Source organism: Mobula birostris, chromosome 3 (genome assembly GCF_030028105.1).
Source record: "Mobula birostris isolate sMobBir1 chromosome 3, sMobBir1.hap1, whole genome shotgun sequence".
Lineage (NCBI taxonomy): Eukaryota > Metazoa > Chordata > Chondrichthyes > Myliobatiformes > Myliobatidae > Mobula > Mobula birostris.
The window spans coordinates 167,225,532-167,246,377 of NC_092372.1; the positions used below are offsets into that span (position 1 = coordinate 167,225,532).

Sequence of the window (20,846 nt, forward strand, 5' to 3'; positions counted from 1 at the left end):
GAATACTTCTCTTCGGTATTCACCAATGAGAGGGAACTTGATGATGGTGAAGACAATATGAGTGAGGTTGATGTTCTGGAACATGCTGATATTAAGGGAGAGGAGGTGTTGGAGTTGTTAAAATACATTAGGACAGATAAGTCCCCGGGGCCTGACGGAATATTCCCCAGGCTGCTCCACGAGGCGAGAGAAGAGATTGCTGAGCCTCTGGCTAGGATCTTTATGTCCTCGTTGTCCACGGGAATGGTACTGGAGGATTGGAGGGAGGCGAATGTTGTCCCCTTGTTCAAAAAAGGTAGTAGGGATGGTCCGGGTAATTATAGACCAGTGAGCCTTACATCTGTGGTGGGAAAACTGTTGGAAAAGATTCTTAGAGATAGGATCTATAGGCATTTAGAGAATCATGGTCTGATCAGGGACAGTCAGCATGGCTTTGTGAAGGGCAGATCGTGTCTAACAAGCCTGATAGAGTTCTTTGAGGAGGTGACCAGGCATATAGATGAGGGTAGTGCAGTGGATGTGATCTATATGGATTTTAGTAAGGCATTTGACAAGGTTCCACACGGTAGGCTTATTTAGAAAGTTAGAAGGCATGGGATCCAGGGAAGTTTGGCCAGGTGGATTCAGAATTGGCTTGCCTGCAGAAGGCAGAGGGTGGTGGTGGAGGGAGTACATTCAGATTGGAGGATTGTGACTAGTGGTTTCCCACAAGGATCTGTTCTGGGACCTCTACTTTTTGTGATTTTTATTAACGACCTGGATGTGGGGGTAGAAGGGTGGGTTGGCAAGTTTGCAGACGACACAAAGGTTGGTGGTGTTGTAGATAGTGTAGAGGATTGTCAAAGATTGCAGAGAGACATTGATAGGATGCAGAAGTGGGCTGAGAAGTGGCAGATGGAGTTCAACCCGGAGAAGTGTGAGGTGGTACACTTTAGAAGGACAAACTCCAAGGCAGAGTACAAAGTAAATGGCAGGATACTTGGTAGTGTGGAGGAGCAGAGGGATCTCGGGATACATGTCCACAGATCCCTGAAAGTTGCCTCACAGGTGGATAGGGTAGTTAAGAAAGCTTATGGGATGTTAACTTTCATAAATCGAGGGATAGAGTTTAAGAGTCGCGATGTAATGATGCAGCTCTATAAAACTCTGGTTAGGCCACATTTGGAGTATTGTGTCCAGTTCTGGTCACCTCACTATAGGAAGGATGTAGAAGCATTGGAAAGGGCACAGAGGAGATTTACCAGGATGCTGCCTGGTTTAGAAATTATGCATTATGATCAGAGATTAAGGGAGCTAGGGCTTTACTCTTTGGAGAGAAGGAGGATGAGAGGAGACATGATAGAGGTATACAAGATAATAAGAGGATTAGATAGAGTGGATAGCCAGCGCCTCTTCCCCAGGGCACCACTGCTCAATACAAGAGGACATGGCTTTAAGGGGTGGGAAGTTCAAGGGGGATATTAGAGGAAGATTTTTTACTCAGAGAGTGGTTGGTGCGTGGAATGCACTGCCTGAGTCAGTGGTGGAGGCAGATACACTAGTGAAGTTTAAGAGACTACTAGACAGGTTTATGGAGGAATCTAAGGTGGGGGCTTATATGGGAGGCAGGGTTTGAGGGTCGGCACAACATTGTGGGCTGAAGGGCCTGTACTGTGCTGTACTATTCTATGTTCTATGATATATTAGAAAGGTCATTTATATGGATTCTCTGTGCATCTTTTCCTTTCATGACAACTTAAAGTTACTGTAGAAAAGCCATAACATATAAAGAGACCCATCAATAAAAATAGCACAATTAATAAATATACCTCTGGTTGAAAACCCAATTTACCAAAATAAATCAATAATTTTTGGATTGTTATGCCTGTTATCCTGGCCATTTTTAATTCTTCCAAACCAATGTCATCATAAACACAACTTGTTTAAAATATTTATAACATTTTAATACACATGTATCTTAAGCAGCTTTTAAAAGAATTATATCAGATCTATAGATGGCATGAAGGTAAAGAAGTGAATGAATAATGCAACAATTTTTATGTGTAGATGGGGATTCTGAAATAAATATAATGAAAGCTAATGCAGAAGATGCCTGAGAAGCATTAGAGAAAACTCAGCATGTATCAAACAAAGTTCTGAACAAGTTGTTTCTTGTTGACTCAGGAAACAGTTAGCTCACTGGGTGAACCAATAATCGAGAAAAACCAGTATTAGTTATCAGCTGAAATTCACGTCTCTCATCTAGTTAAAATATCTAAAAGGAGATCTGTAATGGAGTACAAATGGAAGGTCATGATAAGTTACATTTCAGTTAACAAAGTGAAAAAAAAAAGCCACAGCTCAACAATTTTTTCAGTAAAAAATGGGAAAGGTATCTCAGGACAGACTTTGCAGCAACAAGACTTCCATTATACAGGGCATCTTAATATGAAAAGACCTTTATATGCTTTAAATGTATGGGAAGTTGTAGTATTGTTTTTCTCAAGTTGAAGTGCATGATGATGCCATACAGAAAATTGTGTAGAATAGCAACCTACATTGTCAACTTAGAAAGTAAAATATTGAGAATTTTAGAATTCTAGTGCAGTCGCAAAATACTTGTAAAATATACACTAAACCACATACTTAATTACATACAACTCACGTCTGTTTTATTATCCATAAAATATACAATAATCTCAGCAATGTATTTAAAGAACGCAGGTAGGTAACCAAGCAGTCCCAATATCTATATACATGCTATATTCTTAACTTCAAAGAAATAAAACAAACTAGAAGGTACATTAAATCATAAATTTTGTCCCGTTTCACGCTTTGTCATTTTCAGAAATTAGTTTATACTTTATAGGATTCCAGTTATTAAAATAGCATGGTTTGATGGAAGATTTTTTAACGGTTATTACCCGAGACTGCTGAAAAGTCAGGCTAATTAAAAAAGTGGAATAACAAATAAAATTCATACAGTAGTTGACAACCAGTAAAGGAACTATTGAATGAAATGAACAGTAAACTTTTAAGAATGTAGTGATTTAAAAAGATTAAACTGAACTGAATCCAGTCATTAATAGTGCTTTCCAGGCCTGCTGTTTGGAATGAAACAAACTAAATATGATACACTTCAGGAGCACTATTTTAATTAATCTAATTTGTACCAAGTGGTGTTTTTTTTATACTAAAGAAACAACTATCCATTTGGGCAGATAACTGGAAAATGTCCTTTACAAACAGCTTTTTTAGTCTGAACTGAAGGGAAGTAAAACCAGTACTATCATGCTATAGCAGTGCAAACAGAATGAAAATGGTGCCCGCTTCAATGCCACTCATTACATTCTGGATTAATTCTTCCCACGTAGAAACTAATCAACAACAGGTAGCTAAGTATTGCCTATTTCACATGGGGTGTTGAGAAGAAATGTCTTAACAGAGAAAATGGTCTGTTTTCATTCGTAGCCCTCCCTGAATGTAGACAATAGAATAAAAACAGACAATAATGAAGGCACTGAAGTAATTGGAAACCAAGCACACAGTTGTATAAACATGACTTAAATAACTGCAAAATAGTTTATTATCTAAAAGGTGAAAAGCAGTTAGAAATGAAGATATCTACTCTGCAAGTCCAGGCAATCTTCCTTTCCAAGACTCCAACATTTTGTGGTATATTTTACCTCCAGAATCAATTAAATCTGAATTTTAAAATACCAATTATACTTCAAAATACACCTGTAAAATTAAGATTTGAGAAATGAAATATAATGGATAGCCTTTCACAACAACCTAGCAGATGTGTACATTAATTTATCCAACACTCTGGCTGCACCACATTCATCGGTCTTCAGTCAAACTAGGACAGTAGGGAAAAAGACGTGTTAGCTTTTTCAATATTCTATTCCTTTCCCTTCCCTCCCTATCACAACGCCTCTAGCATCGACATGCAAAACCAGTAGATCCAGAACTGATCTACAAATGTACATCAAAATCCTGAATAGTTTCACTTTAATACTGTCAAAGCAAAGTTCTAAGAATTGTAGCTTGAGACATCTTCAGATACAGCCAAGTCTTTAAAATCTTTTACATAATTTTTTAAAAATCAGTTTATTTGGTCCCTTTGGCAAATCACCATGCAACTGAGTTATGTGATGTAGACCAGATTTTTTTTAAAATGCCATTTTCGTCACTAAATGGAGTAATGCCCTGGATTCAGGAATATTTGATTGCCCTTCCCCATTTAGTTTAGATAGTGCTATTCCACCCAACTTATATAATCTTCTTCTTCAAACCATTAACCAGTGTAGACTGTTGAAATGGATCCTGGCACTAGAAATAGAAAGCATTAAAATAACATAAAATTGGCATTTATCACAAGAGCCTGTAGTTTCTTATATTGTCTACAAACTTCGAGCTGCTTGCATTTTGTTGTTCCATGGACCTGCAGTCTTCTGAGCCTTCTGATAAATTCATCTTTAAACATATAATGTACTTTTCCCACTTGGCTGACAAAGTTTAGAAGGCGCTCATATTAAAAACACCCATCTATTTATGGGCATGATGCAAGGGTTTTCATTGTGAAAACTGAAGTTAGTGCATTCAGTAGGTCTCTGAATCAGAATCATTTAGTTCATCATCTTCAGCATATGGATAACCATCTTCTCTGCCTATACTGTTCAAACTGCAGAAAGAACTATGGTCGCTTCTCATTATCGGTAGAGAATCAAAGGACACTGTCTTTGACGGATTGCTGTAATGATTAATGGTATTAAAACTTAGAGTAGGTAAAGTGCTGCTGGATGAAACAGGCATCATGGTGGCCAGAATGAGGGCTAAACAGTCTGCCACATCTTTATTTGGAGCACAGGCCAATGCAGGCGTGTAACCTAAAACAGAAAATTTTAAAAGAAAGATTGTAAGTTTTTCTCTCTCCATTTATTACAATAATTCAATCCATTTTAAATTCTAAACAGTCTTCATTTTTATTTAAGTTAGCATTTGCAATTAATAAGAAATTTCATTAGAATTTATTAAAGGTTAGAGTAAATGTAGCAAAACAATTAAGAAATTTGATGAAAACATTAGAACAATTATGTAGCATTGTGCAAATTGTTAAGAATGATTTTTGACAATCAATACGATTAAAACAGATGAAAGATACAATTTCAAGAGTGGAGGCTCTAATCATAAGAGGAAAAAGTCTCTTCAGTTAATATCATTTTAAGTTGAATTTAGCATTAGAGAGAAGTAGTCTGTGCTTCAAGATATTACCTCCTTGCCTCCTTGGAAAGAAGGAATTAGAAGATTTTTGCAGTTCAGTATGCTCTCAATATAAAGGTTACTTGCTACATTTATTGTATTCCATCAATTTTAAACTGTACTGTGTGCTAAATACTGACATTGGTCTAGTGCTTTCCAACAAGGGCAAAAAAGTTACTGGACAGATTCTAGGTCGGGAATGAACAAACCTGACCAACTCGAAGGCTGATTATTATGAACTAAAGCCAAATTAGAATAACGGAACACACAATTACAAATTCATCCACAAATTCCTCCAGCATTACTCATCGATGTGAGCAGTTAGCTGCCAAAGTTCATTATACTTACTTATCAGATATTACTGTCATTTGAATATCAGCAAGATGAATTTAAAATGACTCGAAACTTACCATTTTCATCTACAGCCAGTACACTGGCCCCTTTGCTTAGAAGCTCTTGCACAACCACAGTAAGTCCATTGCGTGCCGCAACATGTAATGGTCTGTAGAAAAGGAAAATTTGCAATTTTTCTAGAGAATCTTACAGCATAGAAACAGGCTATTCAGCCCAACTCATCCATACTGACCAGTAGGCATCCTTTTAAATTAACCCTATTATCAAGCACTTGGTTCACAGCCCTCTATATTCAATGGATTCAAGTGTTCATCTTGATATTTCTTTCATGCTGTCAGTGACTCAGCTTTAACTGTTCTCTCAGGCAGAGCATTCCAGCTCTTACCACTGTCTGAGTGAGACAGGTCCCCCTCATAATCTCTTATTCACCCACACCCCTAGCTTAAACATACACCCTCTGACTTTATCTACCTCTGATATGGGGAAAGTTTCCTGCAGTTTAGTCTATCTATACCCTTCAATTTTATATGCCACATACATCTTCTCTTAACCTCCTCTGCTCTAGGAAGAAAAGACCTTGTTGTTCCTCCATCTCTCCTCATAACTGAACTGTTCCATCCCAGAGTATATCCTGCTAAATTATTACTTAATTAGGACTGTTGTCAAACAGTTTCTAACATGCATCAGTTGTGTGCACTTGCATGCTGTTAAACACTGCACTGTGCCTAGATTGAACAGTTTTTAAATAGCATCAGTGGTGCGTGTGTTTAAAAATTAGTGATTTTTGTCACTAATAGTTTGCAAGAAGTTAGTAGTACAACAATTCAGAATTGTTTTGCTCACTGTGGTTTCAAGCATTCAGGCTTTAGATGCCAAAAACATCAGCAAATGAAAATGAAAGGGATTTTATTACTTCAATAAGTTAGGAACTATGAAGAATTTGAAGATATTGACAATCATGAATGTTACAATGAAAATGAAGACTTGGAGGATGCAATCATCGAAAGCATTGTATGAAGGGAGTCATTATCTGCACCAGGTATCTGCTGATTTTGTTCATTCACAGTCAATCAAAAGAAAACAGCAGTATACACTGGATGAATTCCTCTGATGATATCTATTAGAGACTAATACAGTTTTATAGTACTGTAGTAGTATTCTAATTTGTTCTGTATTTCTTTTAAATACATAATTTGTTACTCAGTTAAATAGCAATTTGTCTTTTTATACCCTTTTGATGAAACGTTGGAAAATTGGGAGCAGCTGCTTAATTGGACCAAAATATACTGGTCCCAGTGTGTCCCAATTCACTGGAATCTTCTGTATTTCCGAAGTCCCTACTATTCATGGTGTATGTTCTAGCCTCACTAATGCTCAGAAAATGTAACACCTCACATGTATCCACATTAAACTCCAAATGTTATATTAAATCTATTTCACTAAAACATAAATTTCACTCTGCAGCCTAAGACAATCTTTCACACTATTAACAACTCCGCCAATCTTCATGTCATCCACGAGCTTACTGATCATGACTTCGACATCCAAGTCATTCACAAGTACATTACAAACAACAAGGGTCCCAACAACAACCTTTATGGGACACAGGCATCCAATCACAAAACAACTCTCTATTCTGTCCTTTTATTGCCAAACCAATTTTGGAACTTCTTGAGCTTGTCTCCGTGTGGGTTCTTATCAAAGGCTACAGTGAAAGCAAGTAAATCATATTGGCTATCTTGTCCTCAAAGTTCAAAGCAAATTTTATTATCAGAGTACATACATGTCACCACATACAACCCTAAGATTCTTCTTCAGCAGGCACATTTTGCGAATCTATTGAACAGTAACTGTAAACAGGATCAATGGACAACAAACAGTGCAAATGCAGATATAAACAAACAGCAATAAATAATGAGCATGAAATAACAAGATAAAAGAGTCCTTGAATCAGTGTAGTTATCCCTTTTGTTCAAGAGCCTGATGGTTGAGGGGTAGTAATTGTTCTTGAATGTGCTGGTGCAAGTCCTGAGGCACCTGTACCATCTACATGATGTTAGCAATGAGAAAAGAGCATTGACTGGTTGGTGAGTTTCTGTAGCCTTTCCTACAGCAATGTTTCATGTAGATGTGTTCAATGGTTGGGAGGGTTTTATCTGTGATATAGAGGGCTGAATCCACAACCTTTTGTAGGATTTTCCACTCAAAGTCATTGGTGTTCCTCTACCAGGCCATAATGCAGCCAGTCAGCACACTTTCCACCACACATCTATAGAAGTTTGCCAAGGTTTTTACTGACATGCTGAATCTCCGCAGACTCCTGAGGAAATAGAGGTGGTACCAGGCTTTCTTCACAATAATATTTATATGATGGGTCCAGGACAGGTCCTCTGAGATATTGACACCCAGTAAGTTAACATTAATGATCCTCTTCATCTTTGATCCTCTGAAGATTACTGGCTCATTGACCTCTGTTTTCCTTCTCTGAAGTCCACAATCAATTCCTTGGTCTTATTGACATTGAGTGAGAGGTTGTTGTTGTTGTTGTTACACCATTCAGCCAAGTTTTCAATCTCCCTCCTGTAAGCTGATTCATCACACTTTTGATACAGCCCACAACAGTGGTGTCATCATCAAACTTGTATATGGTTTTGCTGCTGCACTTAGCCATATAGTCAAGGGTGTAAAGCGAGTAGAGCTGGGGCGAAGTACAAATCCCTGCAGTGCACCTGTGCTAATTGAGACCATGGAGATGTTTTTGCCAATCCAAACTGACTGGGGTCTACAAGTGAGGAAATCCAGGATCCAAGGGGGTATTGAGGCCCAGGTCTTGGAGTTTACTGATCAGTTTTGAGGGGATAATGGTGTTAAATGCTGTGCTGTAATTGAGAGAGCATTCCGATGTATGCATCTTTGCTGTTCAGATGTTCCAGGGCTGTATGAAGAGCCAACGAGATAGCATCTACTGTAGACCTGTTGCTTTGGATTGGAGCAGATCTAAGTGGCCACTGAGACAGGAGCTGATGTGCACTAGCACCAACCTCTCAAAACACGTCATCACAGTGGATGTAAGTGCCACTGAGCGGTAGTCATTTGGACAGGTTGCTATGCTCTTGGGCATTGGTATAATTGAGGCCTGTCTGAAGCAGGTCGGTACCACACACGGCCAGAGCAAGTGGTTGAAGATATCTGTGAATACACCAGCCAGTTAGTCATCACAGGTCTTCAGTACTCAGCCAGGTACTCTGTCTGGACCAGATGCTTTCCTTGGATTCACTCTCTCGAAGGCAGACTGCAAGTCATCTTCAGAGACTGAGACCAAAGGATCATTGGGAGACATAGGGGTACACGATGGTTTCTCACTGTTCTGGTGATCAAAGCAAGCAAAGAAGGCATTGAGCTCATCTGGAAGTGAAGCTCTTCTGTCCCCAATGTCGCAAGATATAACTTTGTAGGAGGTTATGGCACTCAAACCCTGCCACAGCTGTTGACCATCCCTCATTGATTCCAGTCCAGTACTAAATCTCAACCTTGCCCAAGAGATGTCTTTCTGGAGATCATACCTGCATCTCTTGTAGCGTTCTCGATCTCCAGACTTGAATACCTCTGATCTGGCTCTCTACAGATTTTGGATTTCATTGTTCATCCAGGGCTTCTGATTGCAAAAAACCCTGGACGATTTCATAGGGACACACTTATCCACAACTGCTTTAATAAAGTCGGTAATGACCCTGGTGTAGTCATTCAGGTCCTCGGATGAGTTCTTGAACACGGCCCAGTCCACTGACTCAAGGCAATCCTATAATTGTTTCTCTGCCTCCTGCGACCACCTCTTAGTTGTCTTGATCTCTGGAGCCTTGCACTTTAGGCTCTGTCTGTATGCAGATAGTAGGAGTACAGCCAAATAATCTGACTTGCGATATGTGGTCTTGGGAAGGAACGATAGGCATTCCTTATCATAGTGTAGCAGTGTCGAGTGTATTGGGACATCTGCTGCAACAGGTTACATGTTGGTGATAATTGGGCAGTGTTTTCTTGAAACAAACCTGATTAAAGTCACTGATTATAATTTGAAATGCGTCGGGATGGGCTGTTTCTTACCTGCAAACAACATTGTGCAATTTCACAAGTGCTTGCTTATAATCAAGACCTGTGGTGGTATGTAAATTGCAGTCAGGATCACGGATGAAAACTTCCGAGGCAAATAGAATGGTCTATATTTAAGCTGTTCTAAGTCATGGTAACAAGAAGCCGACATAACCTCAATGTCCGTGCACCAGTGAGAACTGACTAAAAAGCACACGCCGCCATTTTTTTTCTTACTAGTGTTCATGGTTTGATCCATTCTGAAAATCACAAAACCGTCCAGTTGTGCCACTGCTTTCCAGTATATCAATGCGACAAACAATTGAAATCTGCCTCATCTGCCTCTGATACAGCAGCCTTGCCCTGGGATCATCAATCTTATTTTTCAGTACTGCACATTCGGCAACAAGATACTAGGTAGAGTAGGTCCTATCTCTCTATGCTTCAGCCTGGTTTGAATTCTGCCTCTCCTGCCGTGTTTTCAGCCATGGCGTTGACCCTTAAAGGTGCCGTGCCTAACTGTTCCATTGGAGACGTGACTTTTGCTCCACGCTTAACTGTCAAACGTGAGATCTGAAGATCATTGATGGAATTTCGTAGTCTGTTGTTAAGAGGAAAGTAGTTCAAAAGGAGCATATTTAAGAGCAAACATGGTACAATTTCTTGCAGCCCACACAAAGTCACTGATGTACGCTGGCGCCACTTTAGTCACAGATCAACACACTTTAATCAGAATCAGTGTTAGGTTTATTTATCACTGACATGGGGCACCACAGAAACATAGTGGTTAGTGCGGAGCTATTACAGCTCTGGGTGACAGAGTTCGGTGTTCATTTCCAACGCTGTCTGTAAGGAGTTTGTACGCTCTCCCCATAACCATGTGGGTTTTCTCTGGGTACTTTGGTTTCCTCCCACAGTCCAAAGGCGCACTGCTAGTTAGGTTAATTGGTCAGTGTAAATTGTCTTGTGAATAGTCTAGGGTTAAGTAGGAGGGCCTGTTCTGTGCTGTATCTCTAAACAAATAAATAAAGCCATGTTGGTTCTGTGATCAGTCCTTGCCTTTCCAAGTGATCATTCATCCTCTCCCCTCAGACTTTTTTCCAGCATCTTCTCTACTACTGATGGTCTGTAATTATGAGGATTTTCACTGCTCGAAAAGGGAGACCATGTTTACTGTTCTCCAGTCTTGTGGAGCAATGACTTAAAAATCTCAGCTAGTGCCCAGCAATCTCTTTCCTTGTCTCGTGCATCAATGTTGGATAAATCCCATTTGGATATCCTTAATCTTGTATCAAGCCATCTCTTTATTTATGGAGACCTTCCCCAGTCTTTCACCTACTCCTTCTCCAACTACAGAGTCTGTTTCTTTTGTGAGTGCTGATAAAATTGTTCATTTAGGACCCCAACTTTTACCGTCATATACCTATACCAACCCAAGCACAGATTAAACCTGTTCTTCCTAATGGGCCAAACTTTTTCCATTCTTTTCCCCTTAACATATTGAGAGAATAACCTCAGGTTTATAGAAACATAGAAAACCTACAGCACAATACAGGCTCTTCGGCCCTCAAAGCTGTGCCGAATATGTCGTTACTTTAGAAATTACCTAGGGTTACCCATAGTCCTCTATTTTTCTGAGCTCCATGTACCTGTCCAGGAATCTCTTAAAAGACCCTATCGTAGCCGCCTCCACCGCCATCGCCAGCAGCCCATTTCACGCACTCACCACTCTCTGCGTAAAAAACCTACCCCTGACATCTCCTCTGTACCTACTTCCAAACACCTTAAAAGTGTGCCCTCTCATGTTAGCCATTCCAGCCCTGGGAAAAAGCCTCTGACTATCCACACGATCAATGCCTCTCTTTTATTAATCTATTTCTTGTGACATATTATTATTTCGAATTTTGCTTTAAAGCTTCTCCCTAGAGTTTTTACACTTCTGACAGGCCTCCCTTCTCAATAGTTTCCTATAATTGTCAAGCTTCTTTTTTTCCCCCTTGACGCAACCCTCGACGTTCCTCAACATCCGAGGTTCCCGACGCTTATTACACTGGGCTTTGACTCCTTAGGAGACATGTTGGCCTTCAGCTCTTGTTATTTCTCTTGTACAGTGGCATGCAAAAGTTTGGGCACCCCGGTCAAAATTTCTGTTACTGTGAATAGCTAAACGAGTAAAAGTTAAACTGATTTCCAAAAGGCATAAAGTTGCTGAACACCTATGCTCTGTCCGCCAGAGAAAGCAGGATCTCCCAGTGGCCACACATTTTAATTCCACGTCCCATTCCCATTCCCATTCTGATATGTCTATCCACGGCCTCCTCTACTGTAAAGATGAAGCCACACTCAGGTTGGAGGAACAACACGTTATATTCCGTCTGGGTAGCCTCCAACCTGAAGGCATGAACATTAACTTCTCTAACTTCCCCTAATGCCCCACCTCCCCTTTGTACCCCATCCGTTATTTATTTATATACACACATTCTTTCTCTCTCTCTCCTTTTTCTCCCTCTGTCCCTCTCACTATACTCCTTGCCCATCCTCTGGGTTTCCCCCCCCCCTCCCCCTTTTCCTTCTCCCTGGGCCTCCTGTCCTATGATCCTCTCATATCCCTTTTGCCAATCACCTGTCCAGCTCTTGGCTCCATCCCTCCCCCTACTGTCTTCTCCTGTCATTTTGGATCTCCCCCTCCCCCTCCCACTTTCAAATCTCTTACTAGCTCTTCTTTCAATTAGTCCTGACGAAGGATTTTGGCCCGAAACGTCAACTGTACCTCTTCCTAGAGATGCTGACTGGCCTGCTGTGTTCACCAGCAACTTTGATGTGTGTTGCTTGAAATTCCAGCATCTGCAGAATTCCTTGTGTTTGTTAAAGATAACACATTTCTTTAATATTTTAAGCAAGAAAACTTTTTATTTCCATCCTTTACAGTTTCAAAATAGCAAGAAAGGAAAAGGGCCCGAAGCAAAAGTTTGGGCACCCTGCATGGCATACTTAGTAACACCCCCTCTGGCAAGTATCACAGCATGTAAACGCTTTTTGTAGCCAGCTAAGAGTCTTTCAATTCTTGTCTGAGGGATTTTCGCCTATTCTTCCTTGCAAAAGGCTTCTAGTTCTGTGAGATTCTAGGGCCGTCTTGCATGCACTGCTCTTTTGAGGTCTATTCACAGATTCTTGATGATGTTTAGGTTGGGGGACTGTGAGGAACATGGCAAAACCTTCAACTTGCACCCCTTGAGGTAGTCCACCGTGGATTTTGAAGTGTGTTTAGGTTCATTATCCTGTTGTACAAGCCATCCTCTTTCCATCTTCAGCTTTTTTACAGATGGTGTGATGTTTGCTTCCAGAATTTGCTGGTATTTAATTGAATTCACTCTTCCCTCTACCAGTAAATGTTCCCTGTGCCACTGGCTGCAACACAAGCCCAAAGCATGACTCCCGTGCTTAACAGTTGGAGAGGGGTTCTTTTCATGAAACTCTGCACCCTTTTTTTCTGCAAATATACCTTTGCTCATCATGGCCAAAATCTTCTATTTTAATTTCTTCAGTCCACAGGACTTGTTTCCAAAATGCATCAGGCTTGTTTAGATGTTCCTTTGAACCTTTTGAATAGAACTTTTTGGCCACAATGAGCAAAAGTACTTTTGGAGAAAAAAGGGTGCAGAATTTCATGTAAAGAACCCCTCTCCAACTATTAAGCATGGGGGGTGGATCCATCATGCTTTGGGCTTGTGCTGCAGCCAGTGGCATGGGGAACATTTACTGGTAGAGGGAAGAATGAATTCAATTAAATACCAGAAAATTCTGGAAGCAAACATCACACTGTTTGTAAAAAAAAAAGCCGAAGATAAAAAGAGGATGGCTTCTACAACAGGATAATGATCCCAAACACACCTCAAAATCCACAATGGACTATCTCAAGAGGCACAAGCTGAAGGTTTTGCCATGGCCCTCACAGTCCCCTGACCCAAACATCATCCAGAATCTGTGGATAGACCTCAAAAGAACAATGCATGCACGACAGCCCAAGAATCTCACAGAACTAGAAGCCTTTTGCAAGGAAGAATGGGCAAAAATCCCCCAAACAAAAATTGCAAGACTCTTAGCTGGCTACAAAAAGCGTTTACAAGCTGTGATACTTGCCAAAGGGGGTGTTACTAAGTACTGCCATGCAGAATGCCCGAATTTTTGCTTTGGGCCCTTTTCCTTTTTTGTTATTTTGAAACTGTAAAAGATGGAAATAAAAAAGTTTTCTTGCTTAAAATATTAAAGAAATGTGTCACCCTTAACTTCATGCCTTTTGGGTATCAGTTCATCTTTTACTCGCTTAGCTATTCACAGTAACAGAAAATTTTGACCAGGGGGTGCCCAAGCTTTTGCATGCTACTGTAAATGCTTCCCAGGGTGTAGATATAGACTTACCTGCAAGTAGATTGTCCCAATCTGCCTTTGCTTGGTCCTCCATTCTATCCTCAATTTACGAGCTTAATTATTGGCTCATCCCTATCTTTTTCCATTAACATTTAAAAATATACAGAGATATGCCCACCATCTGCAGAATGTTACCACGACACTCCCTCCACTTGAAACTACATTAGCCAACATCCATAAGACAGAGGAGCAGAATTAGGCCATTTGGCCCATCGAGTCTGCTCTATCATTCAATCATGGCTGGTCCTTTTTTCCCCTCCTCAACGTCATTCCCTTGCCTTCTCCCCATAACCACTGGTGCCATGTCCAATCAAGAACCTATCAATCTCTGCCTTAAATACACCCAACGACCTGGCCTCCACAGCTGCCTATGGTAACAAATTCACCACCCTCTGGCTAAAGAAATTTCTCTGCAATCCTGTTTGAAATGGACTCTCCTCTATCCTGAGGCTGTGCCCTCTTGTCCTAGACTCCCTCACTATGGGAAACATCCTTTCTACATCTACTCTGTCTAGGCCTTTCAATATTTGAAAGGCTTCAATGAGATCCTCCCTCATCCTTCTAAATTCCAGCGAGTATAGACCCAGAGCCTTCAACGTTCCTCGTATGATAACCCTTTCATTCTCGAAATCATCCTTGTGAACCGCCTCTGGACCCTTTCCAAATCTTCTTCCTTCCCTGGTCTATCTACATAGTCATATTCATACTTCACTGATCCCGGGGGAAATTGGTTTTCGTTACAGTTGCACCATAAATAATAAATAGTAATAGAACCATAAATAATTAAATAGTAATATGTAAATTATGCCAGTATATTATGAAATAAGTCCAGGACCAGCCTATTGGCTCAGGGTGTCTGACCCTCCAAGGGAGGAGTTGTAAAGTTTGATGGCCACAGGCAGGAATGACTTCCTATGACGCTCTGTGCTGCATCTCAGTGGAATGAGTCTCTGGCTGAATGTACTCCTGTGCCCACACAGTACATTAGGTAGTGGATGGGAGACATTGACCAAGATGGCATACAACTTAGACAGTATCCCCTTTTCAGACACCACCGTGAGAGAGTCCAGTTCCATCCCCACAACATCACTGGCCTTACGAATGAGTTTGTTGATTTTGTTGCTGTCTGCTACCCTCAGCCTGCTGCCCCAGCACACAACAACAAACATGATAGCACTGGCCACTACAGACTCATAGAACATCCTCAGCATCGTCCGGCAGATGTTAAAGGACCTCAGTCTCCTCAGGAAATAGAGACGGCTCTGACCCTTCTTGTAGACAGCCTCAGTGTTCTTTGACTAGTCCAGTTTATTGTCAATACGTATCCCCAGGTATTTGTAATCCTCCACCATGTCCACACTGACCCCCTGGATGAAAACAGGGGTCACCGGTACGTTAGCTCTCCTCAGGTCTACCACCAGCTCCTTAGTCTTTTTCACATTAAGCTGCAGATAATTCTGCTCACACCATGTGACAAAGTTTCCTACAGTAGCCCTGTACTCAGTGTCATCTCCCTTGCTGATGCATCCAACTGTGGCAGAATCATCCAAAAACTTCTGAAGATGACAAGACTCTGTGCAGTAGTTGAAGTCCGAGGTGTAAATGGTGAAGAGAAAGGGAGACAAGACAGTCCCCTGTGGAGCCCCAGTGCTGCTGATCACTCTGTCGGACACACAGTGTTGCAAGCACACGTACTGTGGTCTGCCAGTCAGGTAATCAAGAATCCATAATACCAGGGAAGCATCGACCTGCATCGCTGTCAGCTTCTCCCCCAGCAGAGCAGGGCGGATGGTGTTGAACGCACTGGAGAAGCCAAAAAACATGACCCTCACAGTGCTCGCTGGCTTGTCCAGGTGGGCGTAGACACGGTTCAGCAGGTAGATGATACGGAGTCAAAAAGCACTCCTAGATGGACCTCAATAATTCTGGCCCCTCGGCCCCAGCAATACTAAGGCAATCCCAGAGGCCATTATATAACTGCGCAATTATATCTTTATGAGAGACAATGCAAGAAAATAGTTTCACTAACAATGAAAAAAAAAGAAATTGCAAATGCTGGAAATCTCACATTAAAAACTCAGCAGGTCAGACAGTTTGTGGAAAGAGAAACTGTTAATGTTTTGGGTTTGTGACCTCTTTCCAATACTGGTGGTTCAGATGGAGGTTCACAAACTCAATCATTGACGTTTCTCTGTCCACTTTCATTGGCAATACTTCTATCAGTATTGGATTCATGGAAAATCTCATATATGGGCGACCAGCCATTACTGTATATCTGCACATGACTGGATAAAATGTTTTCAGATTTTAAAATGTTCTGATGACATTTATTATCTAACATCATCAGGTATTTGTAGTATTTTTTTTAATTCAAAGTTTTAAGATCTACCATTTTATATCATGATATAATAAAAATTTTATTAAACAAAGAAATACATGTAATTCAGAAGCAAATGGAGTGCTGGAAATAGTTAACAACTTAGGGCACATATTTCGCCTTTATTTTCATCATTCAAGGCCCCAAATGATATACAAAGTTTGCTACAGGTACAGTTCACAATACAGCTTACTGTACTTCAAGGAGACCAAACAGACATTGACATTTTACACAACCCCTCCACTGATGTGCCTGTGATGTGCCAAATCTGTTCCTACAGCCTTCAGTTCCTTTATCGTTCAAATATTTAAATAAGGAAAAACACCTAACCTTTCTATTGCCCTTCCAGACTCTAACACGGGAATTCATTAATTTTGCAATGCTGTTTGACTGTTCCATCTAAACATCCTGTATTTATTCTCTAATGTGTAAACACAGAAAATACTGGAAAACAAACTTAGCAGGTCAGACAGCATGTAGAACATTTAAAACATAGGAGGTGACCATTTGGCCTGTTGTGCCTGTGGCAGATGACAAAGAGTGCCTTAATTCCAATTGCAGTTTCTAATATGTGGTGCAGGTGAATTACATGAGGAGGGTTACTGCCTTCAGCATCCTTTTAAGGAGAGAGAAAAAGACTTTTAGGTCAGCGACCTTTCATTAGCTTGAACCATAACTCTTTTCTGAATTGCTATTGGAAGAAAAAAAAGAACAGTAGGATGCAGCACTAATTGGGTAAGATTTTCTGGCTTTAGAGCTGTTGTGTTGTTTTGATTATTTTAGGTTTGCTAACCAGAGCTACAAGCTTCCTAGAATGGGCCAATATAGAAATTATGATTCTGATGAAACCTAAAGAAAGTTTGCATGAGCATTTCATTCTTTTAATTTAATTGTTTTTTTCACTTACCTTTCACCAGATTTTATTGATATTGATCTAAAGAACTGTAGTTTTCAAAACATGGTGTAGATATAAAACCTACACAGTGCTTGTCTGCCATACATTTCAGAATTTACTTTGTAGTGACTACATTCAGTTAAAATTTACCATTAAGTTATGTGAGGCACCAGGCAGTCAACAATTCTATGAAACCAACTTATTAATGGAAGTATTTTTTAAAACCGGCCAATCTGCTTGTTTTCCTCTCTAAAAAAGTGTAACTAACTGCCACCTGACATCCATCATTGGCTAATAACCAACATCAAAAGATTATAAATATTCTTTGAGAGCATAAAGACAAAAAAAATTTTAACATATATCAATGAGGAAGTGAAATATTTAATTTTTCTTTAACAAATATCCAAAATACTTACGTTTGTAATGATGTATTTGTTGCATTTATGAGGCTTCTGTCAACAATCTTCTCCAGTATTAACAAGGCACTATTTTCATGACCCTAAAATAAAATTTTGATTTTAACACTGTAAATCTTACCAGCAAATCTATACTCTATTAAATTGTCTGTGTAGAAGTGCATACCTGAAAAACAATGGCTATGAATCATGTGGGGAAAAGTGAGATTAAGTTGGGAAGCTGTTTTCAACTATAAAAGGCATAAAGAGCTGAATGACTTTTCCGTGTCAGCACGCATTATTTCTTTATTATTTTTAGTTATTGGTTCTACACTGTATTATTCATTTTTTGCTTGTTTCAGTTTCTAATTTTAAAAAAGGATGATGAACTGTGTCCAATCCAACACGAAACTGCAAACAGTGAGGGATCAACTTCTAACTGCAAACAAAATACTGCTGTTATCTCATAAGAGATAAGGAATGGAAGGCTGAAAAAACTAACAGATTTTGCTCACGTCTTTCAGTGTACAAAAGGTTATCAAAATGCAAAAATCTTGTTCCTTCTGCATAGACATGAACATTTTATATTTTTGTCAATGTCCAGTAGAAGAATGATACAAAATATAACCACGCACAATGCCAAATGCTAAATCTTAACCTGCTCTCTGGAAACCTATACTACTTAGAAGTTCTGCTCATGCTCCTATTATCAAATTACAACTAGGATTTCAAATATTAGTTAAAATTTTGATTGTGTCAATATGTGGGCTGACATTATTTTTGCTTTGATGAGAGCTATGATGGTGGTGGATGGTATATCAGTCAGTTCAATTAGATCATAGGCAAGAGCAGGCTATCAAACCAATGTTAAAATAATCCTTCAACTTGAAGTCAAATTGATTCTGTTTGAGAAACTGAACATATGGGAATCAACAGCAAGCCACTGCTCAGCAGTGTAAATTTAATTTTCTACGGTCTCTGCCTTTCAGGAACAGATATTAGGGAAAGAATAAACAAATGTAAAAGATACAAGACAATGACTTTTAAGGCAAGGAGACAGAATTAGAAGATCAAAATGCCAATATTACAAAGATTGTGGAGTTTCAAACAGGAAACATTGTTTCATTAAAATAAAAGAATTGCTAAACATCTACCAATATTCAATGTTAGAAATGTGTAAAATTTCAGTTTTGCAAGGTTTAAGTTTGACACCTACCTTACTACAGGCCAAATGGAGAGCTGTATTCTTGCTCGCATCCTGCAGCGTAAGATTGGCTTTTGCGCTGCTAACTAATACCTCTAAATAAAACAGATTTGTGCATTGGCATTTTTAATTTCAGCACATGGACTGCATTAAAATAACAGTTCGTTAATATGGAAGTTTGATTTATTAAATGAATTATTTATTAAAAACAATCATACCTGAGTTCAACAAGCCCTAAAACCTGGGCCTCTGTACCCCCCTATGTAACTGGAACCTTGGCTTCCTCACTGGGAGACCACAGTCAGTGTGGATGTCAAACAACATCTCCTCCTCACTGACAATTAACACTGGCGCACCTTAGGGATGCTTGCTTTGCCCACTGCTCTATTCTCTCTACACCCACAATTCCGGGCTAGGCACGGCTCAAACGCCATCTATTAATTTGTCAAAAACACAATTATTGTTGGCAGAACTTCAGAGGGTGACAAAAGGACGTACGGGAGTGAGGTAGATCAGCTAGTTGAGTAGTATTGTAGCAACAACCAACAACCTTGCACTCAATGTCAGTAAGACCAAGGCACTGATTATGGTCTACAGGGAAGTCGAGGGAACACACACCAGTCCTCGAGGGATCAGAAGTGGAAAGGGTGAACAGTTTCTAGCTCCTGGGTGTCAACATCTCTGTGGATCTATCCTGGGCCCAACATATTGTAGCAATTACAAAGAAGACATGGCAACGGCTATATATCATTAGGGGTTTGAGGAGACTTGGTTCGTCACCAAGATACTCACAAATTTCTAACGATGTACTGTGGAGAGCATTCTAACTGGTTGCAGCACCATCTGGTGAGGAGAGGCCACTGCACAGGATTGGAAAAAGCTGCAGAAAGTTGTAAACTCTGCCAGTTCCATCATGGGCACTAGCCTCTCCAGCATCCAGGACACTTTCAAAAGGTGATGCCTCAAGAAGTATGGCATCCATCATTTAATGACCTAGAACATACCCTCTTCTCAAGGAGGAAGTACAGGAGTCTGAAGATACACACTCAATGTAATGTTTCAGGAACAGGTTCTTCCCCTCCACTATCAGATTTCTGAATGGACAGTGAACCCATAAACATTACCTCAGTATTCTATCCCTCTCTTATTGCACTATATATTACTGTATAGAAAAACTGCATTTTGTATTTAAGATCAATAATGTGCAAAAAAATTCCCAATTCTAAAGCAAACAGCATACCATGTACAAAAATAATTTTGATGACTTCAGATAATTAAATGTGTAAACTACTCACAATCTTGCAGGTCAGCATTGATTTTAGTGTTCCATTGTCTCAGTAAATTCAGTAAAGGATAAACAATATGCTTACCAACTGCATTAGTCTGTCCATTCTCTGCAGCCATCATTATTGGCGTTTTTCCAGTTGAATCTGCAGTATTTACTTGGGCATTATGGCTGAGAAGAAGCTGTAAACATTCAACGTGATCTGTGAAAGCCGCAGCATGAAGTGGGGATCTGTGGCAAATACATTAAGTTACAGTTGTTTAATGGTACTTACTACTTCCTTCAATTTTACAAACGGATAGATTAAGTACCTTTAAAAATTACTCTATTCCAGGTATTAGATATACAACCACAGACTGACTCACATCCTCCCACTTTAATTCCACTGGATTACTGTGTCAGTGAAGTACAATAAAGATTAAATGTAATTAGTTCTTTATGATATCCCTCAGAGGTGATATCTTATCACTACAGGTAAGTGAATACTGCATACAGAGATTACCATAGGATAAATTGCCATTTAGCCTTGCTTTGGTAGTACTGAAGGAATAACATTGGCAAAATAAAGGAGGAGTATT

The 20,846-nt window shown here is 39.8% G+C and overlaps 1 protein-coding gene across 2 annotated transcripts in view; it reads right to left on the bottom strand.

Annotated features, from left to right (window-relative positions):
• Nucleotides 1–1,970: 1,970 nt before the first annotated feature.
• The window catches only part of ankrd28b (ankyrin repeat domain 28b), a 244,085-nt gene continuing 225,209 nt past the window's right edge, over nucleotides 1,971–20,846 (bottom strand). For both annotated transcript variants that reach the window (XM_072253640.1, XM_072253639.1), the window contains 5 exons: nucleotides 20,354–20,499; nucleotides 18,996–19,078; nucleotides 17,801–17,883; nucleotides 5,655–5,746; nucleotides 1,971–4,871 (listed from right to left, as the gene is read on the bottom strand). In XM_072253640.1, the coding sequence (XP_072109741.1) occupies nucleotides 4,585–4,871; nucleotides 5,655–5,746; nucleotides 17,801–17,883; nucleotides 18,996–19,078; nucleotides 20,354–20,499 (691 nt within the window). In that variant the 3' untranslated portion in view covers nucleotides 1,971–4,584. The remainder of the gene's footprint in view (nucleotides 4,872–5,654; nucleotides 5,747–17,800; nucleotides 17,884–18,995; nucleotides 19,079–20,353; nucleotides 20,500–20,846) is intronic.